This window comes from Denticeps clupeoides, chromosome 15 (assembly GCF_900700375.1).
Source record: "Denticeps clupeoides chromosome 15, fDenClu1.1, whole genome shotgun sequence".
Taxonomy (NCBI): Eukaryota; Metazoa; Chordata; class Actinopteri; order Clupeiformes; family Denticipitidae; genus Denticeps; species Denticeps clupeoides.
The window spans coordinates 1,178,620-1,202,814 of record NC_041721.1 but is presented as its reverse complement, the minus strand read 5'-3'; the positions used below and the strand labels follow the sequence as shown (position 1 = coordinate 1,202,814).

The following is a 24,195-nucleotide window of genomic DNA, read 5'->3' as shown; positions in this document are numbered from 1 at the left end:
GCATGTTTTATTGCAGTGTATTTAAACCATGATGTTGCACTAGCATTTTTTTTATTGCAGTGTATTTAGACTCCACAACGTTGCACTAGCGTGTGTTTGATTGCAGTTTATTTAGACTCCACGACGTTGCACTTGTGTGTTTTTGATTGCAGTGTATTTAGACTCCACGACGTTGCACTTGTGTGTTTTTGATTGCAGTTTATTTAGACTCCACGACGTTGCACTTGTGTGTTTTTGATTGCAGTGTATTTAGACTCCACGACGTTGCACTTGTGTGTTTTTGATTGCAGTGTATTTAGACTCCATGACGTTGCACTTGTGTGTTTTTGACTGCAGTGTATTTAGACTTCACAACGTTGCACTAGTGTGTGTTTGATTGCAGTGTATTTAAACTCCATGAAGTTGCACTAGCGTGTGTTTGCAGTGTATTTAGACTGTATGATGTTGAACTTGCGTGTGTTTGATTACATTGTATTTAAACTCTATGACATTGCACTAGCGTGTTTTTGATTTCAGCATATTTAGACTCCACAACGTAGCACTAGCGTGTGTTTGATTGCAGTGTATTTGGACTCTAAGATGTTAAACTAGCGTGTGTTTGATTGCAGTGTATTTAGACTCTATGACGTTACACTAGCGTGTGTTTGATTGCAATGTATTTAAACTCCATGAAGTTGCACTAGTGTGTGTTTGCAGTGTATTTAGACTCTATGACGTTACACTAGCGTGTGTTTGATTGCAATGTATTTAAACTCCACAACGCTACACTAGCGTGTGTTTGCTGTGTATTTAGACTCTATGATGTTGCACTAGTGTGTTTTAGGGTCAGCGGTGGCCTAGCGGTTAAGGAAGCGGCCCCGTAATCAGAAGGTTGCCGGTTTGAATCCTGATCCGCCAAGGTGTCACTGAGGTGCCACTGAGCAAAGCACCGTCCCCACACACTGCTCCCCGGGCGCCTGTCATGGCTGCCCACTGCTCACTCAGGGTGATGGGTTAAATGCAGAGGACAAATTTCACTGTGTGCACCGTGTGCTGTGCTGCTGTGTATCACATGTGACAATCACTTCACTTATTGCAGTGTATTTAAACTCCACAACGGTGCACTAGCATGTTTTTGATTGCAGTGTATTTAGACTCCACAAAGTTGCACTAGTGCAACTTTGTTTGATTACATAGTATTTAGTCTCTATGACATTGCACTAGCGTGTGTTTGATTACATTGTATTTAGACTCTATGACATTACACTAGCATGTTTTACTACAGTGTATTTAAACCACGATGTTGCACCAGCATTTTTTTATTGCAGTGTATTTAGACTCCACAACGGTGCACTAGCATGTTTTTGATTGCAGTGTATTTAAACTCCATGACGTTGCACTAGCGTGTGTTTGGTTACACTGTATTTATACAGCCCTATGACATTTATGTGTGTCTGGCTGTGTTATATGAATGAGTCTATACTGTACACCACAGCCCTTCCTCCCGTACATCTGGTCCCATTCGTCTCAGCTCTTCCAGCTCTGCCTCTTATGTAATGACACAGTTTTAACTGTAGCGGTGGCACAGAGACAGCTGCTGAAAAGCTGAATGGATTTCCTTGGTTTTCATTGTGAGTTTGAATGGACTGTTCATAGTACCTGGTCTAATACTGAATTATACATGTCAGTAAAAACTTTCTCTAGACCCACATGTCTGGAGGCAGATCGTCAAGACAACCATTCTTTTAACCCCGATGATACTCTGGAGATCACCCTCAAATGACAGGAACAACACTGCTCCAAAGCAGCAGTGGATTTCTAGGAATTTTTCCATACTGTATGTGTGGAAAGACTTGGCTGCTCGGTCTGTCTAAATATGCCGTAAAAACTGCACCGACTGCACTGGCTATAGCGCCACCTGGAGTTTTTAATGCGAGGCAGATTTCATCAGCAGCGTTCTAGAATACTCAAAAGCACAAATCTGTCTGTTAAAGCCTCAGCGCTCGGGCCCCAGGCGTCCCTCGGAGCCAGGCAGTGCTGGTGTCCAGGCCTCCTGGCTGGTCAGCCTCAGGTGAGCATTCAGGCTCATGGGGTGAGTACGGGGGTCCAAGTAAAAGCGCTGCCCGCTCGAACTGGCATCTGGTTTTGTCAACTGGGCGACGAAGGGCAGGTTGGATCCTTGCTGGCGACGGTGCGGCAGATGAAGGACCCCCCGGTGGGCTTGACGTTCTGTCAGAATTACGGATGAGGAGCGAGGCGAGGCGTTGGTGTCTCTCTGGCCGTAGCTCAGAACGTCTCGGGGTTTAACGTGTCCTTCCCGCGTGGAACCCGCGTGGGTTCCGTCTGCAGCTTTTTTCCGAGGCGGCAGAGGCGTCGCCCTGCAGGGCATCAGCAGCACTTCACCGCCACAAATTTATCGACCCTGATGGTGGGAACAAATGAGCATCACAGGTGGGCGGAGAGAAAGGGTGGAGCGGCGTGGCTGTGAAAGTGTGAATGGTCTCTCGTGCCAGGCTGCCTGCGGCCTTTACGTTATTAAAAGGGACGTCCCGGCCGGGGAGGCCGGACACGCACGTGGCACAGAGAGGCCGATTAAAAACCCGCCCTCGATTCCAGTTTCTCCGTCCCCTCCCATCACTGGCCGTCACCGCCCCCATTCACATAGCCAAATATGGGCAAATTCTGTGGAGGGGAAAAGTAATGACCCTCCGTCCCTTCTTGGTGAAGTGAGTCCAGCACACCAGGTTCTTCTGAAGTGCTGGAGGGCGTCCATGAATAATGTTGACTTGCCGGAGGAGCCCCCCCACCCCCTCGCTTGGCCGGGCAGAGAGTCTGTATGGCAGGTGCCGCTCCGGGCCGAGGGGACCTTATTCGCAGGTGAGTCACGGCGCGAGGGCGCGGCGAAGTGACATTTCCACGTCCCCCTCAATAATTCAGCGGAGGAGTTGCGGCAGCGTCCTCGGCCCTGGAAAACGCTGGAATATGCATGAGAAGGAGAACAAAGTCCGTTACGTAACATTACATAACCCCCCGCCGCCCGGCTCTGGCCACGCCCCCTGACCCTCGTGTCTAATCCGCCGGTCTTCAGTCATCCCGACCTTCTTCGCTCACCGACTGCGGGTTTAGGGCCCTGACCAGGGGTCACCTGCTGTATAAACCAGGCTGTGGACCCCCCTAGTACAGATCACCGGGTGTAAATGGTGTCCCGGTGAGGGGGTACAGTGATTTACCGGCTCCCCACCGCGGCCGGATGAGGCTCTTTACAGCCATCAGGACGCGGCGCCGGCTGCTAATTAGAACGCATCAGGTTTACAGCCGGGAAGAGGCCATTAAACGGCGGCGAGGGCGAAGGGAGGCTGGCTGGCTGTCTGCGAAATTGAATTATGCCGAACAGAACGGGAACCGCGTGACGCGCCGCGAGCCTCCGTGGGTGTGAGGGGCGTGTCCGGTTCGGGGATTCTGGTCCCTCAGGCCTGCTGGTGGCCAGAGGTCGGTTGTCTGGACCGACGTCCCCGCGTAAGATGATTACCCCCCCCCCCCCCCCCCGTTTTTTATGAAAAGGACTTTATTCCGCGCCCCACCGTTAAAGCACAGCCCCTCGTACGTTTGCGTGAACCTGCCCGCCCGCCGCGCTCCCTCTCCACATCCCTCGCTCTCTGCCGGGGCTGAATGGGAGTGTGTGCCGCAAGCTCACCGCGTGACGCTCTTCTTCTCCCCGCAGATGCTGCCGCAGCCAGAATGGGACCAAAAGCGAGGAGCCCGAGGATCTCAGGTCAGCGCCAGTCTGTTTCTGCGCATTACATGCATTAAAGACAGAACAGTGATCACAGAGTAACAGAAGTGTGTGTGTGTGTGTGTGTGTGTGTGTGTGTCATCCTCCATATTGCTTTTGTCTCCTCCACGTTACCTTCACATGTGGACCGGACCCATGTGTGTCCCCACGAGCAGTGACTGTGTTCCGCTGATGTCATCGCTGACGCTCGCCCGCCTTCCCTTTATGTGCTGTGACAGCGAAAGAAAAGACGTGCGTGCGTGCGTGCGTGTGTGTGTGTGCGTGTGTGCGTGTGTGTGTGTGTGTGTGTGTGTGTGTGTGCGTGCGTGCGTGTGTGTGTGTGTGTTTTATCTCAGTGTGTCCTGTATAGGGATGACGGAACCTCAGCTTCTGCTTCATGGCACTGTGGACCGAGGACATTTTGAGAATGAAGTTTTAAATGATCAAGTGTAGAACGTTCCTATTGGACAGTCTCTACAAGACTACAGTATTGGGAAGATGATATAAGAAACAGTACAATGGAGGTGTGTGTGTGTGTGTGTGTGTGTGTACGGTATTGCTTATCAGTAGAACATCCTTGCGCTCCCTCAGCCAGCATCGCAGCCGAGTGGACCAGAAACTGTAAAATAGTTCTCCATTGCTTTGTTCCTTTGCTCCCTGCGCTGACCTTTCTCTTGCCGTGGACAGACAGGCACGTATCGCCAAAAAAACGAGTGTAATTCTGTCTGTACCTGGCAACAGACTCCACCCTCCAATTCTCCTACATAATTTTTTTTTGGTCGTTTTCTGCAAGCGTGCAATGCTGCTCTTTGGCCTGGCCATCTCCTAGCAACAGGCTGTTCGAAGTCCGAATCTGCCCCGATGCCGCACTTCTACTGACGGCCTTGTTTGCCGTCGTTCTTTACTTGTTGGTTTGATGTTTTGTTGGGGCTGGACGAATCTCCTTTGAGGGACCAGAATCGTGTTTTGGCTCCTCGTCCAGTCACATCCACGCTCTTCGTCTGCTCGCATTTCTGTAAACCAGGTCTCATGTCTGTACTCCATCAGCTGGATTGATTTGTTTCTGGCAACTTCTCATTCCATGACGATACTTAAAAAAAAAAATTAAATGAAATGCATAAGAATATGGCCCAAATAAAAGCCCCCATGATTTCAAGACTATTTAAAACATTAGTAAGATAACATTGTTCTAAAGTAAAATAAAACGAGTTTTTGTCTGGTGAGGGGAATGTAAGATTCCTTATAATTATTTTTTTAATTATTTCTCACACACACAAAATTCTATACGTACATATATATAATAGTGTAGGCTATAGTAAACTTGAGGTGAGTGTGTTTTGGAATGATGCTGGGCCAGTGGAACGTCCCCTCATCTCAGTACTACCTAGTGGGGGGGGGGCAAGGTGGGTGTGGTCATCCTCTCCAGGCCATGGAGGTGAATGAGTGGTAGAATAGTAGTGGTAGAATGTGTGAGAGAGAGAGAGAGAGAGAGAGAGAGAGACTCAGCATCTGAAAGCAGTGTTTTGTCTCGGTTGTGTACATCGGAGTCGATGAGCCAATATTGACTGCCTGTTTTGTGTGTGTGTGTGTGTGTGTGTGTGTGTGTGTGTGTCACTTGCTAGTGTGGCCCGATGGTTGTTGCTGGGCTGACAGATCGATGATGTTTCTTCTGCCTCAGTTCTGTTCCACTGTTTACTGGGACTGTTTTCAGTTTTACCTGAACACACACACACACACACACACATTAACAACACATTCACACAACATACACAATCACACAAAATCACACACTCATACTGAAATACACTCATTTCCACACAACCACACACACACACCGTCACGCACCTAGTGAAATGCACACACACACAGTACATTAAGCACACGGAGAGTCCATTACTGGGAGGTAATAGGTGAGCGCGGCGATGACAGGATGTTGTAAAAGTCGGCGTGTGTTGGGGGGGTTAATGTGTTGTTTCAGGACGGGGAGTGTGGAGTAACTGTGTACTCGTGTCTGAGGAGGTCATTAGCGATGCTATTAACCGTCTGATGATGGAGACGCATTCCTCGGACCCGCCGCGTTTATCACCCGGGGGTCATGGCGTTCACGACCGTTCCGCATTTGCACATGTTGACCGTGTGTGTGTGCGTGTGTTTTTGTGCATGGTGTGTGTTTTGGGCCATATTTTCCCAGTGCTGTATGAAACGTGGTGCAGGGGTCACGTTCACTGACGTCACTCTATACAGAAATGAAACAGGAAGTGGCTGGTTACCGGTATGAGGACCTTTTTATTGGTGTGTGATTATTTCTGATGCCAAGAAGTTGAACTGATGTTTTATAAAGAACTTTCGACAGGGAGAGGAGCCTGTGTGCATGATTGACAGCTGTCACACGCCCCACTTCCTCATTCTGGACGATTTAAACCCTCCTGTCAATACGGGACACGTCCATTTACATTTACATTTACAGCATTTATCAGACGCCCTTATCCAGAGCGACTTATAATCAGTAGTTACAGGGACAGTCTCCCTGGAGCAACTTAGGGTTAAGTGTCTTGCTCAGGGACACAATGGTAGTAAGTGGGATTCGAACCCGGGTCTTCTGGTTCTAAGGCGAGTGTGTTACCCACTAGGCTATTACCACCCAGGTGTGACACAGAATCCATCTCCTCCCTTTCAAATCTAATCAAATCAAATCATGAGTCTAAATAATTTCATCTGGTGACCAGAACATTTATTAAAAAGTGTCACATTCTACATCTCTGTGTCTATTTGGGTCAGTGGTGGCCTAGCGGTTAAGGAAGCGGCCCCGTAATCAGAAGGTTGCCGGTTCGAATCCCGACCCGCCAAGGTGCCACTGAGGTGCCACTGAGCAAAGCACCGTCCCCACACACTGCTCCCCGGGCGCCTGTCATGGCTGCCCACTGCTCACACAGGGTGATGGGTTAAATGCAGAGGACAAATTTCACTGTGTGCACCGTGTGCTGTGCTGCTGTGTATCACATTTATTTAGAGAAATCGATGGTCTGACGAGAATGGTGACTTTCTAGTCCCAGTTTTTGCTCAATTTCATTGGTTCTCTGTGAAATCTGTTTCGTATGAATTAGCCACCAACCTCCAGGCTGGATTTGCATTTTTGTGACATTTCTGATGGAAGCATCATTTCCCAGCATCCCCTCCGCCTGACTCCTGATGAAGAGCGGGGTTTGTAAGCGGGTCAGATGATTGCGGCTGCGCCGCGTGGTATTTTTAGCGCGCCTCCTGCGGGACCCTGCGTGGTGTTGAGTGTCTCCCTGGGGTCTCTGTCGCCGCGCTGGGTTCCCACGGTGACGGAGTCAGTCACTCCGCCCGTCACACGCCCGCCTGTAATCTGCTCTCGAGCGCGTGGATAATGAGGACGTTCGTCAGCAGAGCGCCGACGTTCCCGCTGTCACTTGCACTCCGAACACGGACCCCAAAGTGGAGCAGTCAGGTTATAAAGTCCCGACAGGAAGCGCTGCCTGAAAACAGGAAGACCTGTAGAAGAGGCAGGTTGTTCGATTGCAGAGCGTGGAGGGACCTGAGAAGACCCACCCAACCATGGACAGAAAAAGGGTCAAATTGCTCTGTATGAAGAGCAAACGTCTGAGTCTGATTAAGTAGACTGTAGTATATATTTTATATAGTGTATATATATATATACATATACATATACATACACACACACGACCAGTTAAACGTCTGGACGCCCCGACTCTGTGGCGGTTGGAGAATCCAGTAGAAGAAACGTATTTCGTATTTGTTGTATGAGGAGAAAGTGACGTATGTTTGATGAATCAGTCATTTCCTCTTTTTACCGCCATGGCGGCTTTGTTCACCATCGTAACTGTCGTCAGCCGCTTGATGAGACGCTCATTAACATGAGTGGATGATCAGAAAGTGTTCAGTAGAAACCTTCAGGACTGTTGGAACCCGTCCCCGTTGTCCAACTGAAGGCGGTGGAGAGAAGACGAGATGAAGAAAAAATCTTCATCTTTTTATTTATTACATGACCTGACGTGGGTTATTTCCTGCGTCTTCAGTTTTGTTCCGTAATGTAAAAATGACGAGACCCATAAATGAGTAGGGGCGTCCAGACTTTTGACGGCTAGTGTACATATAGGTGCGCAGGAGATATTTTTATGGATATTTTATATATACTAGAACATTAATGCGTTAATTGCTGTGATTAATTGTATATTTGAATGTGTTAAAATACTTTTAATTAACATCGGCTGGTTTACGTTACAACAGCAGCATAGAAACAGCGATAGACCCAACTGATTTGCAGTCTGATACAAACAATGCACAGCGATGGACAGTCAATTCCGTTTGGACGTGGACGTCATCACCCCATTCAAAGCGCCGCCTTCGTTACGTCCTTGTCTCCGTAATAGCCTTACAGATTGTAGGGAGCTTTCATTCAAGCACGAATTATGTTTATTTGCTATTAATTCTGAATTGACTGCAGAAGTGCAGCTGCGTGCCTGGTGTGAATGAGCAGCACCCAGAGGCCAATCTGAGAGGTTCTGGGACAAGGTCCTGGGAAAAGGGGACGGTTTGATTCGAACTCGCGTTGAAATGGAGCTGACTGATGCATGCATCCGTTGCAACGCTGGGAGTTTTGGGCTGCTGAGCTGAATAAGGAACGTGGACGCTAGATTTTTGACCAACGGTCAAGAAAATGGATTTTTCACTCTGTGCTTTAGGGACTCAAAGACGAAGCGGAAAATTCCAGAACGTTGCTATAATCAGTGGCTTGCTTCATACCCCATTTAACCGCAGGGTGCGTGGGAATTCCGTGGGGAATTTTGTGGGAAGTTCGTATTAGCGTCCAGAGGACAAGAGCAAGTTAAACTTGGTTGAAAGTGTGATTCTTTTTGAAATAAATAGATTTGAATTTGTGTGGATATATATATTTTTTAGGAAGAGGTACGATCAGGCATGCCATGGCTGTTGCTGGTGCAGGTCTGAGTTCTGTTTGCGCAGGAACGCTGCGATGGAAAGTTAAACATGTGCAGATGGATCGTGGTTAATGTTCGCCAGTGTGAACCCGTGCTCGTTGCACCCGTCCATTACGTCTGCACTTTCACGTGCGTCTCCTTTTCCGAACGCTCGCGTCTGCATGTGGAACGAATGTACTTTGACTCAGATCTGTAAGAAGAAGGTATCTCCGTATGAGATCCTGTTGCCACAGCAACAACTCATGTCCATGGGTGCATCTGGTACCTGAAAATATAACATTTTATAGCATTTTATCCACACAGATTTAAGGCTGTTCCCCCAAAATGTGCAATGTCAGTTCATTTAGTTACATTTTTACTGGTTTTATTGTGTTTTTTTTTTTTTTATTAGAACATGAACTTTATTTGCCTTTAGCGAGTGCTTGCACTCGTCTTGCTGCACTGACCCACTTTCTCCTGAGATTCAGTTCAATTTTGTTATATTTTTAAAAGTGAAGTCATTGTCACATACACAGCAGCACAGCACACGGTTCACACAGTGAAATGTGTCCTCTGCATTTAACCATCACCCTGCGTGAGCAGTGGGCACCATGACAGGCGCCCGGGGAGCAGTGTGCGGGGACGGTGCTTTGCTCAGTGGCACCTCAGTGGTAACTTGGCATATCGGGATTCGAACCGGCAACCTTCTGATTACGGGGCCGCTTCCTTAACCGCTAGGCCACCACTGCCCCAAAAGCATGGCACTCTTTGTAACGGGCTCATCCGGGATCATGTTTGGTCTTGTAATTTCATTTTTTCTATTTTGGTCTCATATTTTTCCCGCATCTTTCACCTTTAGGGTAATAAAGTTGGTTTTGGAGAGCGGGGGCTTCCTCCCTGCCCTGCATGCCTTTTCTACTGATGGCTGAATTCCTAATGAAACTTGTTCGACTTCGATCCCTTCTGCTTATGACAATTTTTGGAGGGATGTCAAATTATGACATTCTGTTAAAAGACTGTCTTGCCAATTTGAGTGTCTTTTGAATATTTTTATCTAATGTCACGATGGTTTGACACGGTGAGGCAGTAGATATGGACCGATGGCTGGACATGGCAAGGAAGAAGGACACATACGCATGATGTCACGAAGCAGGGGTTTAATACGTGGTGAGCAGGACAGGGGAGACATCCAGTAGCTGCACGTATCAGGTTCAAAAAACTGATGCTGGCCTACAAAGCCAAACATGGAGTAGCACCATCCTACCTCACAGCCCTTATTACACCTCGCACTGCACCTGGTATACTCCGAGCCTCCAGTACTGCTCGCCTGGTCCCTCCATCTCTGAAGGTAAAAGGAAGACGCTCATCTAGACTCTTCTCCGTCTTGGCCCCTCGGTGGTGGAATGAACTTCCAGCTCAGTCACTGAGCACCTTCACACGGCAGCTCAAGACCTTCCTCTTTAGAGAATATTTAGATGAACTTGTAACCTTCTTCTTGTCTGACTTCTGTATAGAAACTAGAACAGTGTGAATAAAAAGATAGTTGGGGGTCCTAGTGAACCAGAACTGACCACTTCATCCATGGTGACATGGAAGCACGTTGTAAGTCGCTCTGGATCAGGGCCAAATGGCATAAATGTAAATGTAAACGTAACACTAACCCGACGGTGAACAGACACGAACTGGGCAGCTTTATACAATCAGACACAGGTGAACACAACCAGGAAAGATAACACAGGTCCAACATGAAACTCCGGTCCGGATCCCGGAGTTACCCTTTCAGAACCAGATCATGACACCTAAAATGAGTTGATTAAGCAAGGGCCCTGTTACAGAAACCACTATAATTTGATTCATTTTAATCCGTTTCACTTGAGCTCATGTCCACTGTTACTGTTGTTCTCTGACAGCCAGGTTGTGCGTCAGTCGGGTGTTAAATATATTTCACTCTTCCACTTCCTCCCCTGCAGTCCTCGGGCACCGCCGTGATGGTGGACCTCGCCGTGATGGGCGAAGCCCACGGCCTGATCTCCGACCTGCTGGCCGACCCGTCGCTGCCCCCCAACACCTGCAGCTCCCTGCGGGCCGTCAGCAACCTGCTCAGCACGCAGCTCACCTTCCAGCCCCTCCACCGGCCGCACCTCAACCCCCTGGTGTCCTTCAGCGACACCCACACCTGCTCCGACTCCGAGGAGGGCCTGGAAAAGGGCGAGAAGCTGGCCATCCCCAAGGTAAAGATTTTATCAATGGCTGCAGGTGTAAATAATCTCACCGTTCTCACAAACGCTTCACACCCCTGCCGTGCAAACTGGCACAGACACGCACACACAAACACGTCTAAAAATACACACAGGTCACAGATGCATGCAAATTATGCACACTTGCACACTCACACACACACACACACACACACACAGACACACATGCACACGCAAGCCCATGACAGGTGAGTGATGTGGAGGACAATGACGCACTGGAGGCTTTTAAAGTTTTACAAGAACAGCACTTACAAAACGAACGGCAGCACTTAAGGTCCAGGTGAGACTAAATAAAGGGGCTGTGACGTTAACCAGAATAGACACACACACACACACACACACACACACACACACTGTACTCACAGACATGCAGCCCCAAAGTGGCGACACATAAGACAAGTTGCATGGCGGAAGCAGGAGATGTTCAGCCATATTTAACCCTAGGATGTCCATTAATGTCGGTTATAGTGCACTGACTCACAAACCAGTACCGCACTGACTCACAAACCAGCACCGCACTGACTCACAAACCAGTACCGCACTGACTCACAAACCAGCACCGCACTGACTCACAAACAAGTACCACACTGACTCACAAACCAGCACCGCACTGACTCACAAACCAGTACCGCACTGACTCACAAACCAGCACCGCACTGACTCACAAACCAGCACCGCACTGACTCACAAACAAGTACCACAGTGAATCACAAACCAGTACCACACTGACTCACAAACCAGCACCGCACTGACTCACAAACCAGTACCGCACTGACTCACAAACCAGCACCGCACTGACTCACAAACCAGTACCACAGTGAATCACAAACCAGCACCGCACTTACTCACAAACCAGTACCGCACTGACTCACAAACAAGTACCACACGGACTCACAAACCAGCACCGCACTTACTCACAAACCAGTACCACACTGACTCACAAAGAAGTACCACACTGACTCACAAACCAGTACCGCACTGACTCGCAAACCAGTACCGCACTGACTGACAAACCAGCAACACACTGAATTACAAACCAGCACACACTGATCAGCTTTTCCTCCATTCCCGCCTTGTGTGTGTTGTTCAAAGGGGCACGATATTCACAAATTTCATGTATGATCATTCAAAAAATATTTGTCACTGCCGACATGGCCATCTTTGCAAGTGGTAGCAGCCTAGCGGGTAACACACTCGTCTATGAACCAGAAGACCCAGGTTCAAATTCCACTTACTACCATCGTGTCCCTGAGCACTTAACCCTGAGTGTCTCCAGGGGGGGACTGTCCCTGTAACTACTGACTGTAAGTCCCTCTGGATAAGGGCGTCTGGTAAATGCCAGAAATGTAAATGTTTCCTTCAGCAGCATTCATGATGGAGAGTAGGCATGCAACGATGCAAACAGACACACAGCAGTACTGACTGGAGTGTCTTATTTTATTAGATTTCTCAAAATGTCTTCTCTCGCTCCCCTGTTGCAGCGTCTGAGGCGCAGTCTGCCACCAGGCCTGCTGAGAAGAATCTCCTCCACGTGGACGACTACCACCTCTGCCACGGGCCTCCCTACCATCGAGCCAGGGCCCGTCCGGCGGGACCGCAGCTCCAGCATCAAGCCCACCCACGACTGTCCCGCCTCCAGGTACGAGGCTCCGCCCCTCCTCCCCAACCCCAGGAGTCCTGGGTCAGTTGTTTTTTATCATTTTTTCAATTTGTCAAAAGAGATCCACAGTTGTGTACACACATCTTACAGCTTCGCATAATTTGAAAAGGGCAGCCAAGAAAAAATTATGTATAAAAATGAATGTCTGTGTAATTAATTTCCCATGAAATCCCATCTAAGATTAGATATAATCTGCATCTATAAAACTGCTTTGGATTAATGAAAATGGAGCAACTGTGCTTTATAGGAGCAAGAAGGATCTGTGCTGTAATGCAATCTTACCGTGCAGGTGAGATTTAATTCTCCCACTTCATTTCAATGGAGCTCAGATGCCAGACTGCGCTGGGGATTATGGGATTTTACAGTGATGCAGAAAAAAAATCAAGAAATCTTCAGATTTATGCAAATAGGGAGCCAGTTGCTCACACTGCTCCACTTAAATTCGCACCTAAATATGAAACGCAACAGTGGAGAATTTCGCTTTCATGACACACAAGGAAACAAGTCTCTTCAATGATCATTTAGTGAACACTTGTCTGGTCTGAAAAACTGGTCTGATGGTTTTATTCTTGAAGGATCTTCTCTTTTTGTGCAAAGCTGTTGCCCAAGGTATTTGTGCACTTTGTAATGGAGAAAAAACAATACAGCAGTAAGATGCCACTCAAGGCGTCCCAACGATAGTAAGAATTTTGAATTGACCTCGTAACATGGAATACCCATCAGGCCCTCTTTTTACAGGGATTTCTATAACACCAAACACCCCCTGCTTCCTGTGCAGAGGCTTAAAGCTCCAAACCGAACGTTGCATGGTTTATGTGCATGATTGACAGCTCACGCCCTACTTCCTCATGTTGGAGGATTTAACCCCAACTTTTCTCCTCCTAATACCCCTAATACACAAAGGTGACCACGCCCACTACCGACACCAACATGCAGGTTATCAGGCGCTTTAATTCCAGTGAACGTGACCACGCCCACTACCGACACCAACATGCAGGTTATCAGACGCTTTAATTCCAGTCAATGTGACCACGCCCACTACCAACACGAACATGCAGGTTATCAGGCGCTTTAATTCCTAGTGAACGTGACCACGCCCACTACCGACACCAACATGCAGGTTATCAGGCGCTTTAATTCCAGTGAACATGACCACGCCCACTACCGACACCAACATGCAGGTTATCAGACGCTTTAATTCCAGTCGACGTGACCACGCCCACTACCAACACCAACATGCAGGTTATCATTTATGTAATTCCAGTGTCCTGATGAGGGAACTGGTGAATGTGACTTTATGCCCCATGCCCTTGGTCTAGGTCTTATACAGCCCTGTGTGTGTGTGAGTGTTATATAAATCCAGTGTGGATGTATATAGAGAAGCTGGTCTCCAATGAGTTGATCATGATTTCCATCTCAGGAAGATCTTGGTCCACTCTGAGTTGTGGAAGCAGTCTGCCGTTCCCTCATTAATCTGCACTCAGATGCCTATCTGTAGACTGGAGACGGACCCCACTGCCATTTCCTGCATATTTTTATTTTTTCCTCTGCTGTAAATTGTGTTCTTCAGTCCTGGGCCTGGAGCTATGTTTGCTTCAGCCCCATTGCTCTGACCCTTGAACTCTTTCTAATGTCCTTTTTCAGCCGCTCCCTAAATAAAATCCACTTCCTGGTCTTAGTTAGTACAATACTGTCTGCAGTATAGAAAAATGTAGATTTCCACTGACGTGTGTGTGTGTGTGTTTCTTCCAGTGTGGGCAGCAGTGAGTCATGGAACTCCTCTGTCATGATGACCATCTCCAAGAGTCGCTCCATGTCAGCCTCATACACTCCATCAGCCACCAAGCCGATGTACAAGAGACTGAGCAGACCAGGTAGACCTCTGTTTGAGTGTATGTGTGTGGGTGTGTTACTGTATGAACTGTTCTCCTCTCTTGTCAATTGCAGGTTGTCCCCCCACCTGCATTTCGCCCCTGGCGTCGCCGTGCCACTCACCCCCCCAGCAGGGGACCCCCGTCAACAGCCCCACGTCCAAAAACCCGTCAGTCGACCTGCCTGAACCCACCGCTGTCCGGGCGCCACACCGAGCCTTAATACACAGCCAGAGTGCCCCCAGCGCCACAGCCTCACAATGGGGATCGTCACCCCTCTGTGGCAGGTGGGCTCTCCTCGACAAAATCCTCCCCTTTTTAATCATCTTCTGGGCGTGAGAAATGAATGCACAATAATTATTTCCTCCTCTGTAACGCAGTAACATGGTGTACCATTTTAGTAAAGGACAGTAGTAGAAACCCAGTAGTGAATAACAGGCTTTATAAAAACGGCAGTGGGCGATTCCAGAGCGTGCACACCGTTTACACACACACACACACACACACACACACGGGGAACAGCAACCCCACGGGCAGCATGACTTTTATTGCACTTTGAAAGAAAAATAATAAACATATTTGAATCAGTCAAAATTCAATCAAAAATGTTCATTACAAAAATTGAAATACAAAAATTGTACTGTACTGTTGCACAGCAATGCTTCCCAGATCTCCCTAGAGTGCGGTACATATTTCTGTGCACAAAATGACAAAATCAACTTTATTTTAGCATAAACTTTGTAAGTGTTATTTTTATTAAATATAACTGATAATTTTAATATTACCTAGAATAAAAAAAATGTATAATGCGTGAATTGGTTGGACGTGAAAGGTTGAATTAAATAGCATAAAACAAAATGAAATGCACAACAAATTCCCTTTTTCCCCCTAGCTGTGGGAGACCCTTCACCAAACTCAGCCACGAGGAGTCAGTTGAACAAGGAGACCGATTACAGCAGACAGGTGAGGGGAATGATATAAGTGAAGTGATTCTGAAACACTGCAGCACAGCACCCGGTGACACGGTGAAACGTGTCCTCTGCATTTAACCATCACCCTCGGTGAAGCGCCCGGGGATCAGTGTGCTTTCATCAAGGGGACCTCAGTGGCACCTTCCGGTCACGAGTCCAATTCCTTACCTGCTAGGCCACCACTAATAACCACCTGAAACATCTCGATCTCGACTGGACTCTGAATAAATCGATTTCCAGCTGGGTGGGTAGACTGATAGACTGGGCGTCTCCCCTCTGCACTGCAGACGACCCGGTGCTGGCCTCATCTGACTACGACAGCACCTACGAGACCAACCACAGTGACAGCAGCGATTTTGCACAGAACGAGGAGGAGCAGGTGGGGCGCAGGAGAGCTCCCGACGTCCAGGATGGGTGCGGGGCGTATGAGGCCGAGGGCCTCGTTCTGCACGCCCTGCTGCCGCCAGAGGTCAGTCCTGACAGGAATCCTCCTTATGCAAGATGAACATCCAATAAACCTGGAAAAGAGACAGTGGGCTTACTGCTTTTATTTTTGACTTTTTTGTCTCTCAGCTAGTTTTACAGCCCACACTGACAAATTCGTCACTTCATGTCGTGTTCGGGTCACAAGGGCCATAGACGGATTTAAACAGACGACTAGTTAGCTGAGAAAATGGAAAGAAAAATGTCCTTTAATTCCGCTTAATACTCCAGGACAAGGCCGTCCTGGCCCCGGAGCCGCTGGTGATGGAGGGCCTGGAGCCGCTCATGAGTCAGATCAACAACTGGAACTTCCCCATCTTCAGCCTGGTGGAGCAGGCCGAGGGGAAATGTGGCCGGATTCTCAGCCAGGTGAGTGGTGCTGCGCTGTCCCCTGGTGTTGGGCGGTGGGCACTGCGGCCCATCGCCTCGCCGCCGACTCACGCGCCCGCGCCGTGTGTTCCAGGTCTCCTACAGGCTCTTTGAAGACACGGGGCTCTTTGAAACCTTCAAGATCCCTGTGAGGGAGTTCATGAATTATTTCCACGCGCTGGAGAATGGATACAGGGACATCCCATGTGAGCAGGTTTACCACGTTATGCAACTTCGGAGAAATTTGACGTGACGGGGAAATAACATGTGATTTAATTCTCCCCAGACCATAACAGGATCCACGCCACCGACGTTCTTCACGCTGTGTGGTACCTCACCACGCAGCCTGTGCCAGGGCTGCCCAACATGACAGAACAGGGCTCCGTCAGTGACTCAGGTGAGTGGGTTTTTACATCGTTCAGTCACTCCATTTCGGAGAACTTGACTCACACCGCACCCTCAGACTCAGAGAGCAGCATGAGCCACGGCCACACGGGGTTCCTGACGTCCAGGACGTACCCGGCGGTGGAGGACGGCTACGGCTGCCTGTCGGGCCTCATTCCCGCCCTAGAGCTGATGGCGCTGTACGTGGCGGCCGCCATGCACGACTACGACCACCCCGGCCGCACCAACGCCTTCCTGGTGGCCACCAGCGCCCCGCAGGTACAAACCCCGACTTCCTGTAGCTGCTCCAGAACTACAGCCATGAATGTTAGAATATACCAATACAAAATGGTGGTGGTAGTAGCCTAGCGGGTAACACACTCGCCTATGAACCAGAAGACCCAGGTTCAAACCCCACTTACTACCATCGTGTCCCTGAGCAGGACACTTAACCCTGAGTGTCTCCAGGGGGGGACTGTCCCTGTAACTACTGATTGTAAGTCGCTCTGGATTAGAGCGTCTGATAAATTCTGTAAATGTAAAAATCCGTTTTTGATTGATAGTAGATAGGTAGTATTATAATTTCTCATGACCAGCCTATCACAATTGGCAACTAAAGATTTGGCATGTAATAACTGTAGCGTAGCAAGGTGAAATTGAACGCGGTGACACGTGTCCTCTGTATTTAACCATCACCCTTGGTGACAGTGGGCAGCCGTGACAGGAAATAAGTCATCTTCCATTCGCAGTCTACACACATTACCAGGTGGTGGCGCCAAATATGATATCTTGCAGCTAATGTTTTTCACAATGACGATGCCGATGCAGCCGGTTATATGTGTAGAAGACGGGTTTCTGGAATTCTCTGCTCCTCCGCAGGCCGTGCTCTACAACGACCGCTCCGTGCTGGAGAACCACCACGCCGCCTCCGCCTGGAACCTCTTCATGTCACGTCCCGAGTACAACTTCCTGTCCTACCTGGACCACGTGGAGTTCAAGCGCTTTCGCTTCCTCGTCATCGAAGCCATCCTCGCCACCGACCTGAAGAAGCACTTTGACTTCCTGGCCGAGTTTAATGCCAAGGTAACGGCCCCGCCCAGCCCGACGGCGGCTGTGACGGCCACCTCCGTCCCTCCGTGTGACTCCTGCTTCCTCCCGCCCGCAGGTGGGGGACGACGGCTGCTCAGGCATCGACTGGTCCAATGAGAACGACCGGCTGCTCCTGTGTCAGATGTGCATCAAGCTTGCCGACATCAACGGCCCACTCAAGTGCAAAGAGCTCCACCTGCAGTGGACCGAGGGCATCGTCAACGAGTTCTACGAGCAGGTTGTTACTCCTCCTCTCCTCCTGTGTTCAGCACCAAAATACTGCACTTCGTACCAAATATGAAATAAATATACACGGAAAAGATGAGGGGATTCAGGTACTTTTGTGCTGCGGTGTGAGTCTGATGGCGCGTGAACGGGATATAAATGGCCGTTTGTGGCGACATTGTGTAGTATTGTAATGATGCGCCGTGAATCAACGGGAGGGACGCCAGACTGGTCCCATATCGAGTGTTTAAGACACTCCTCGTCACGTGTCTGCTGGCTCACAACGAAGACCAACGTCCGTCCAGATGCGAACATTATATTTATTTTTGGTTTAGCCCATTAAATATTTTTTTTATTTAATTTGTTTTAATCGAATAAGATGCTAATTTGTTTCTATCAAACGGTATTTTTCACAGTGTATATTAATAAAGTCAAATTTTCAACCATAATTTGTCTTGTCAGCCAATACAGTGAACTAGAAAAGAGTTACGTATCAGGTGCATCGTTATATCCCTAAAATGGAGACAAGTAATGACATTTTTCTGAACATTCATTAACTATTTGGATCATATTTAGCTCTGTTTTTTGAGGAAATCAACAGCAAATTTTCCTATTTTCTGTTTTGTTTGTTTGTTTTTTTATATTTATAGATTTATAGATTTATAGATTTATGATCCAGCCAGCATTATAACTTCGATCGACCACAAGAAATGCAAGAAAATGTAAATATGGCAGGGAGAGCAGGGGGCTCAATAAGCCATTTTCTGAATGAGGATACAACTGCCTGCATTTCTCGGTATCGTCCACGCCGGCGGTTCTGGGGGGGGGGTAACCCCAGGTGGCGAGGTGGACGTCTTGCGGCGAAGGGGACGTCCTTGGAGAACTCTGCTGACCCAGTGGTGTCAGACGCACAGACCTGCTGCTCCGAGAACGTAAACCTGCGTGAGGGCTTTTTTTTTTTTTTCCCGTCAGATTATGATTCATACGGACTCACACCTGCAAACACACACACACTCGTACACTACAGCCCAATGACGTCAGCTCCCCTGTTCCCATGGCAACAGGCGGCATTGTCAGCTGTGCTCCACTTGCACTGTTTACACCTTGTCATCAGGGTGCGCGTTCATTCGGATTTGCGATTCGTAGGTGCTCTGCGGACAATATTTCTCCGCTGGCGGCCCGGATCTGCCCATCACAAATGTACCTGAACGCCCCTCCCTCCACAGCTGACCCTACGCGCGAGGTGATCTCAGACCAGGCTGGTTCATGGTTACCAGATGCTGGATTGAAGACATAATGTAATGTACCGGGTCGACTCAGATTCATGATTCTGAGTCATTTGCTGATGAATTGATTCAAAGCCTTCGCCACCTCGTTTTGACTTTGTTCAGATCCGACCGTCTGAACTGCCGCTTTCTGAGCACTGTTTACACCTACCGCCATTTATAACCACTGCAGGGCCACAGACAGGCTCAGGGAACTCGTATTAATGTTAAATAACCTCACAGAGTCACATTTTCACGATAGGGGACCTAGCAAATAGTGTTACAAAACAAAGGACACAAAGGATCGCTTTGTTCGCTTTTATTAGATATTATCCGGAGCAGGTCACCACCGGCTGGCAGACAGGAAGTTCCCCACAGGAAGTTCCACTTTGCTGCAACGTGCGGAGCTGTTGTAAGACGTGTAAATGAGCGCTGTTGGGAGCTTTTTCTTAAGGACCCCGGATTGTGCGTCTCAATAAACTGCAATTGAATTGTGAGAAGTGAAGAATTTACGGATGTAAAAATGCAGTTTCAATTTCATCCGATTTCATATATTGAAATTATTACATTCAGATTCAAATATATTCCATTCAAATCTCAGCCCATATCTCTGCCTGTGTGTTTCCATGACGGCGTTATTACCAGATTATTACCTGCATTATTAGGGGATTAAAACTCATTAAACTGCTCAGTTACAGCTTCTTACAGGCAGCGCTGTGTCTTGGCGACTAACAATTAGCTGACGCCATTGCAGGGCGATGAGGAGTCCAGCCTCGGCCTTCCCATCAGCCCCTTCATGGACCGCTCAGCACCACAGCTGGCCAAGCTGCAGGAGTCCTTCATCACGCACATCGTGGGGCCGCTCTGCAGGTCGTACGACTCGGCCGCCCTGATGCCAGGCCGCTGCGTGGACCCGGCCGGGAGCCAGGCCCCGAAGGAGGACGAGCAGGACGCCGAGGCGGGGGACACCGATGAGGAAGACGAGGACACGCCCGAGGAAGACGCATCCACCAGCTCGGAGCAGTCTCGTAAGATGCACCCTGCTCACTACTGCATGCCCGGTTTACAAAGTTGTTAAAAGGGGAGGGGCCTAGTTCAAATTCATCTGTCTGATCTTGCTGTTTGTTCCGTCATACAGAGAAGCGAGCGCCAAAGACGCGACGGAAAGTCTTCTGCCAAATCACACAGCACCTGCTGGAGAACCACGAGATGTGGAAGAAAGTCATCGCCGAAGAGAGCCAAAGCCAGACCGAGGAGCCGATCCTGGCCATTAGTGAGGAGGAGGAGCCTGTGAGCAAGGAGGAGGAGCCGGTGGATGATCGGGAGGAGGACTCGTCAGAGACTCTGGAGGACAAGGAAGGCGAATGAAGACCTTGTCTGCACATGACAAGAACTTTGTAACATTTTCTCCTGATAAACGGTTGCCAGCACATCACTTAGACACAACACTGTAGACGCGCAGGGAACATGTGCCTATAGATAAACGCGGGGGGGGCGGAGCTCTTCCCCTGTCCAGTTCAGAGACGTGGCGTGGGCGGGGTTTGTTGTTTTGTGGGTGTGGCTTGGATTGGCTGAATTTGCGTTAGCAGCGGGGTTTGTCGGTAACGGCGGTCGAGATCCACTCAGTGTCAAGAAACGACTTTGGTTCCGCCCAGGTGACCAGAACCCGTTCTAAAAACCTCACTTGCCTCAATTCAGTCGCATTCCAAGCAGGGAGAGACACGGAATCTTTTCTTCTTTTCCTTTTTTTCCGGAGAAAACACTTTACACGAATCTCAAGGGGAACTAACAATGAGAACACACACACACACACAGTCGGTTCCTCACTTTTTTCCAGAGGAAAAGTGCCACACAAACCGAACCCTTCATCCGTCACTTGAAGCCAAATTCCTGCAGCATTTCTTACACCTTTTTTTCAGGGGGTCCGTTTCAGCTCTTCTTTTCATGTAAATACTGTGTAGAAATGATCTTTTTTTTTTTTATTGTATTTATTTTCACTGATTCGTTCCTTAACGCCACAAAGGGGACGCCTCATTTTAATATGGCTTTCAGGGTGGAGTTTATGGTGTGTGTTTCACCCAGTCTGGTTTCATGTAGACAAAAGGGATTATAGACACGTTCTGTCAGACGTCTGGTTCAACGTTAGGAGCGTTTTAAGGGTGTGTTTTTAGAACTGAAACCAGTGGGTTCTAGTTGGGGTCCTAGGTTCTCTCTCATTTCCATGCACTCTGACACTTGTGAAGAACCTTCTATGTTTTTTAACGTGGTCCAGCTGGATCTGGCACTCCGTCCAGATGGAGAAAGGTTCTTGTGTTCCTTCATTCGTGCTAAGCGGATCCGTAAGTGGAACCTCTGGTGGTTCTGGACTGGAAAGAAAGGAGAGTGTGCAGTTCCAGGTTTGGTGCAGCGGGAAGGTTCTCCAGCCACGAGAGCGGTCAGCTGGCGGGCCGCGTGATTGGAGAACTTCAGATGGGCTGGCATTGGTTCCGCAGGTCGGGGCAGAAGCGCATCGCCGGGCCTAATCACCTCCGGCCCGCCGGCCCGCTTCTCCGGCCCGTCGCTTTCAAGTGCATCCAATTAAACATTTCGGGCACGCCGGCGCCGCCATTCATCTCGGCCGCAGCTCAGTGTAGCGCCGAATATCATTATGGAAAGAAGAAGGAGAAGAAGGCCTGGGTGTCCTGGGAGTCTCACGCGTTCTCTCCTGCTTATTAAAGGGACACTTTTTTTATCATTTATTATCTTTATTACGTAACCCAGTGCAATTCGAGCATGAGCGCCTAATATGACTTTAATGCCTTTCTTGAACTTTGTCCAAAGTATGTAGCAGCCCCGTCTCCTCTCTCTTATCTTCAAAAAATTCCCAGCAGGAAATCTTATTTGACGTTAGCAAGAACGTGACTCGGTCCAAAGTAGCGCCAAACGTAAAGGCTGAACTATATGGGAAGTGGGAGATAAAGCAATATGAGCTCTTGTGAGGAGTCATGTGTGTGTGTGTGTGGGTGTGTGTGATTTCCTATAGACTGTATGAAAGTTCAGAAAGTGCAGCTGCAGGGCGGATATTGTAGCGAAGGTCTTGAGGAGAAGAGGGTCTCGTGGCTCCACACAAAACAGGCGTTTGTGCTGAAGACCCCTTTCATCTTGAACTTAGTGGGCTGATGGGACTGGTGCTGGTTGGACTGAGTTGACGAAAATGCAAATTAGCCTGGGCTTTGCGTATCACTGTGAGCCAATGGGATCGTCTCCTTCTCTCTGATGCTCTCAGGACGTTTTCTTCTGGTACGGAAGCAAGAGTACCTGCATCCAGGCCCCACGATGCAGCACAGTTCATCAAACCCTCGTCTGTCTCACAAAATGGCCGTTCGTAACGTGCTCATCAGCAGATGTTCAAAGAACATACCACACGTCGCGTCTTTTTTTAATGCATCACCGCTCGGAATCTCCCCATGGAAGTTCAGCTTGTCACACAGTGGTTCCCACACGCTTCTTCTGGTTGTATTCGAACTGCGGAGCGAGATGAACCATCTGACACAAGCGTGACACGATGTCCCCGAGGCCCTTTTTACGCGGTGACCACAAAGTGAACCGAGGCCTTTAACGCCGCTGCGGTTAATCCACGTTCGAGCACGTTACAGCATTCAGGAGAGACTTGGTCCGGTTAAAACTCACCCAGGGACCTCCACCTTAACGTAGCTGGTTTACCACCAACTGTTCGTCTTATTCTCCTCCGTTCTTGAGTGCCTCAGCGATTCGGCCTTTTTTTCTGTGTGTAGAAGCTGTTTGTTCGCGGAATGAAGCCCCCAGGAGCGCTTCCTTTTAATTATTTCCCTCCTCGGTAATTACGTGCACGATTTGAGGGTTTTTCGCACATAGCTTTTCGTGATTCGAGTTCACCGTGCCAACGCGTCCTGCTCCGCGGGGCTTAAATTGAAGCGTGACCGCGACCCACTTCCCCCGAGGGACGTCCGGCCAGAACGGCCTCCTTTCCTGATGCATTATGGGAAATGAATTTCTCTTCCTGGCCACTATTAATTAGCACTTTTCCCCCACAGTTCCACTATCTGTGTGTGTGTGTGTGTGTGTGTGCGTTTTTCTGCCGTTCCTTTACACTGCCACTACCTGTCCCCACCTAAAACAACGCAAAACAATCATCGGCCCGGACGAGCTTTAAAGGAGAGCCGAGACGTGCAACTTCTCACTTCACAGATGAGATCTTCTCCTCACCGGTAACTTGCACTTATCACATGTAGCAATACCCGTAGAAAAGGGACGCGTGGAAGCCACCAGTATTCGTAAAGTGAAAAATGTTCATTTTATTGCTGGTCGTTGCTCCATTTTGTACAAAAAAAAAAAAAATTATATATATGCTGTACAGATGACAAAAAAAAAAAGTATGAAAACAACAAGTCTTTTAGATAAACATTATTTATTTTTACTGTTTTTTGTAATTTAGACACTATACTGTAGCTCCTTTATTCCCAGGATTACTGGAAGTGCCTCTTGGTATAATGTATCATACAGTAAATATCATATGGAGATTATTAGACCTTGTCACACGCGGAACAATGTGGATGTTGTGATGTGAATACAGTTGAATAACACGAGTTAAGCGCTGTTGTATCTGCCGAGTCTCCGTGTGGTTTCTTCCTTATCGACGGCGACCGACACCTCGGGTCACACGCTCACAGGCTGTCCCTGTGCTATCCGATATCTCGTTTTGGGGGGTTTTATTCCTCTTCTTAAAGAATAATAATAATAATAATGATGCAGCCTGAACGCCCAGAACCGGGGAGGAAATGTCTGAAGAACAGAGGGATGTTTCTACACCTCTGAGGGAGAAGCATCTGGCGCACGTTCACGTTCACCACGTTCTGAATGTGGAACGGCCTGCTGTTGGATGGGGAAAAGCAT

General features: G+C 48.6%; 1 protein-coding gene across 6 annotated transcripts in view; it reads left to right on the top strand.

Moving 5' to 3' along the window:
• The window catches only part of LOC114764566 (cGMP-inhibited 3',5'-cyclic phosphodiesterase A-like), a 40,469-nt gene extending 16,565 nt beyond the window's left edge, over positions 1 to 23,904 (top strand). For 4 of the 6 annotated variants that reach the window (XM_028954292.1, XM_028954297.1, XM_028954294.1 and 1 more), the window contains exons 2-16: positions 3,701 to 3,751; positions 10,680 to 10,940; positions 12,449 to 12,606; positions 14,380 to 14,501; positions 14,575 to 14,785; positions 15,391 to 15,461; positions 15,757 to 15,938; positions 16,184 to 16,321; positions 16,416 to 16,527; positions 16,608 to 16,718; positions 16,785 to 16,984; positions 17,585 to 17,788; positions 17,871 to 18,032; positions 20,039 to 20,312; positions 20,423 to 23,904. In XM_028954292.1, coding sequence (XP_028810125.1) covers positions 3,701 to 3,751; positions 10,680 to 10,940; positions 12,449 to 12,606; positions 14,380 to 14,501; positions 14,575 to 14,785; positions 15,391 to 15,461; positions 15,757 to 15,938; positions 16,184 to 16,321; positions 16,416 to 16,527; positions 16,608 to 16,718; positions 16,785 to 16,984; positions 17,585 to 17,788; positions 17,871 to 18,032; positions 20,039 to 20,312; positions 20,423 to 20,652 — 2,487 coding nt within the window. In that variant the 3' untranslated portion in view covers positions 20,653 to 23,904. Of the gene's footprint in view, positions 1 to 3,700; positions 3,752 to 3,869; positions 4,004 to 10,679; positions 10,941 to 12,448; positions 12,607 to 14,379; positions 14,502 to 14,574; positions 14,786 to 15,390; positions 15,462 to 15,756; positions 15,939 to 16,183; positions 16,322 to 16,415; positions 16,528 to 16,607; positions 16,719 to 16,784; positions 16,985 to 17,584; positions 17,789 to 17,870; positions 18,033 to 20,038; positions 20,313 to 20,422 lie in introns of those variants that run through there. The other 2 variants (XM_028954296.1, XM_028954293.1) reach the window with 2 other exon arrangements.
• Positions 23,905 to 24,195: the final 291 nt, after the last annotated feature.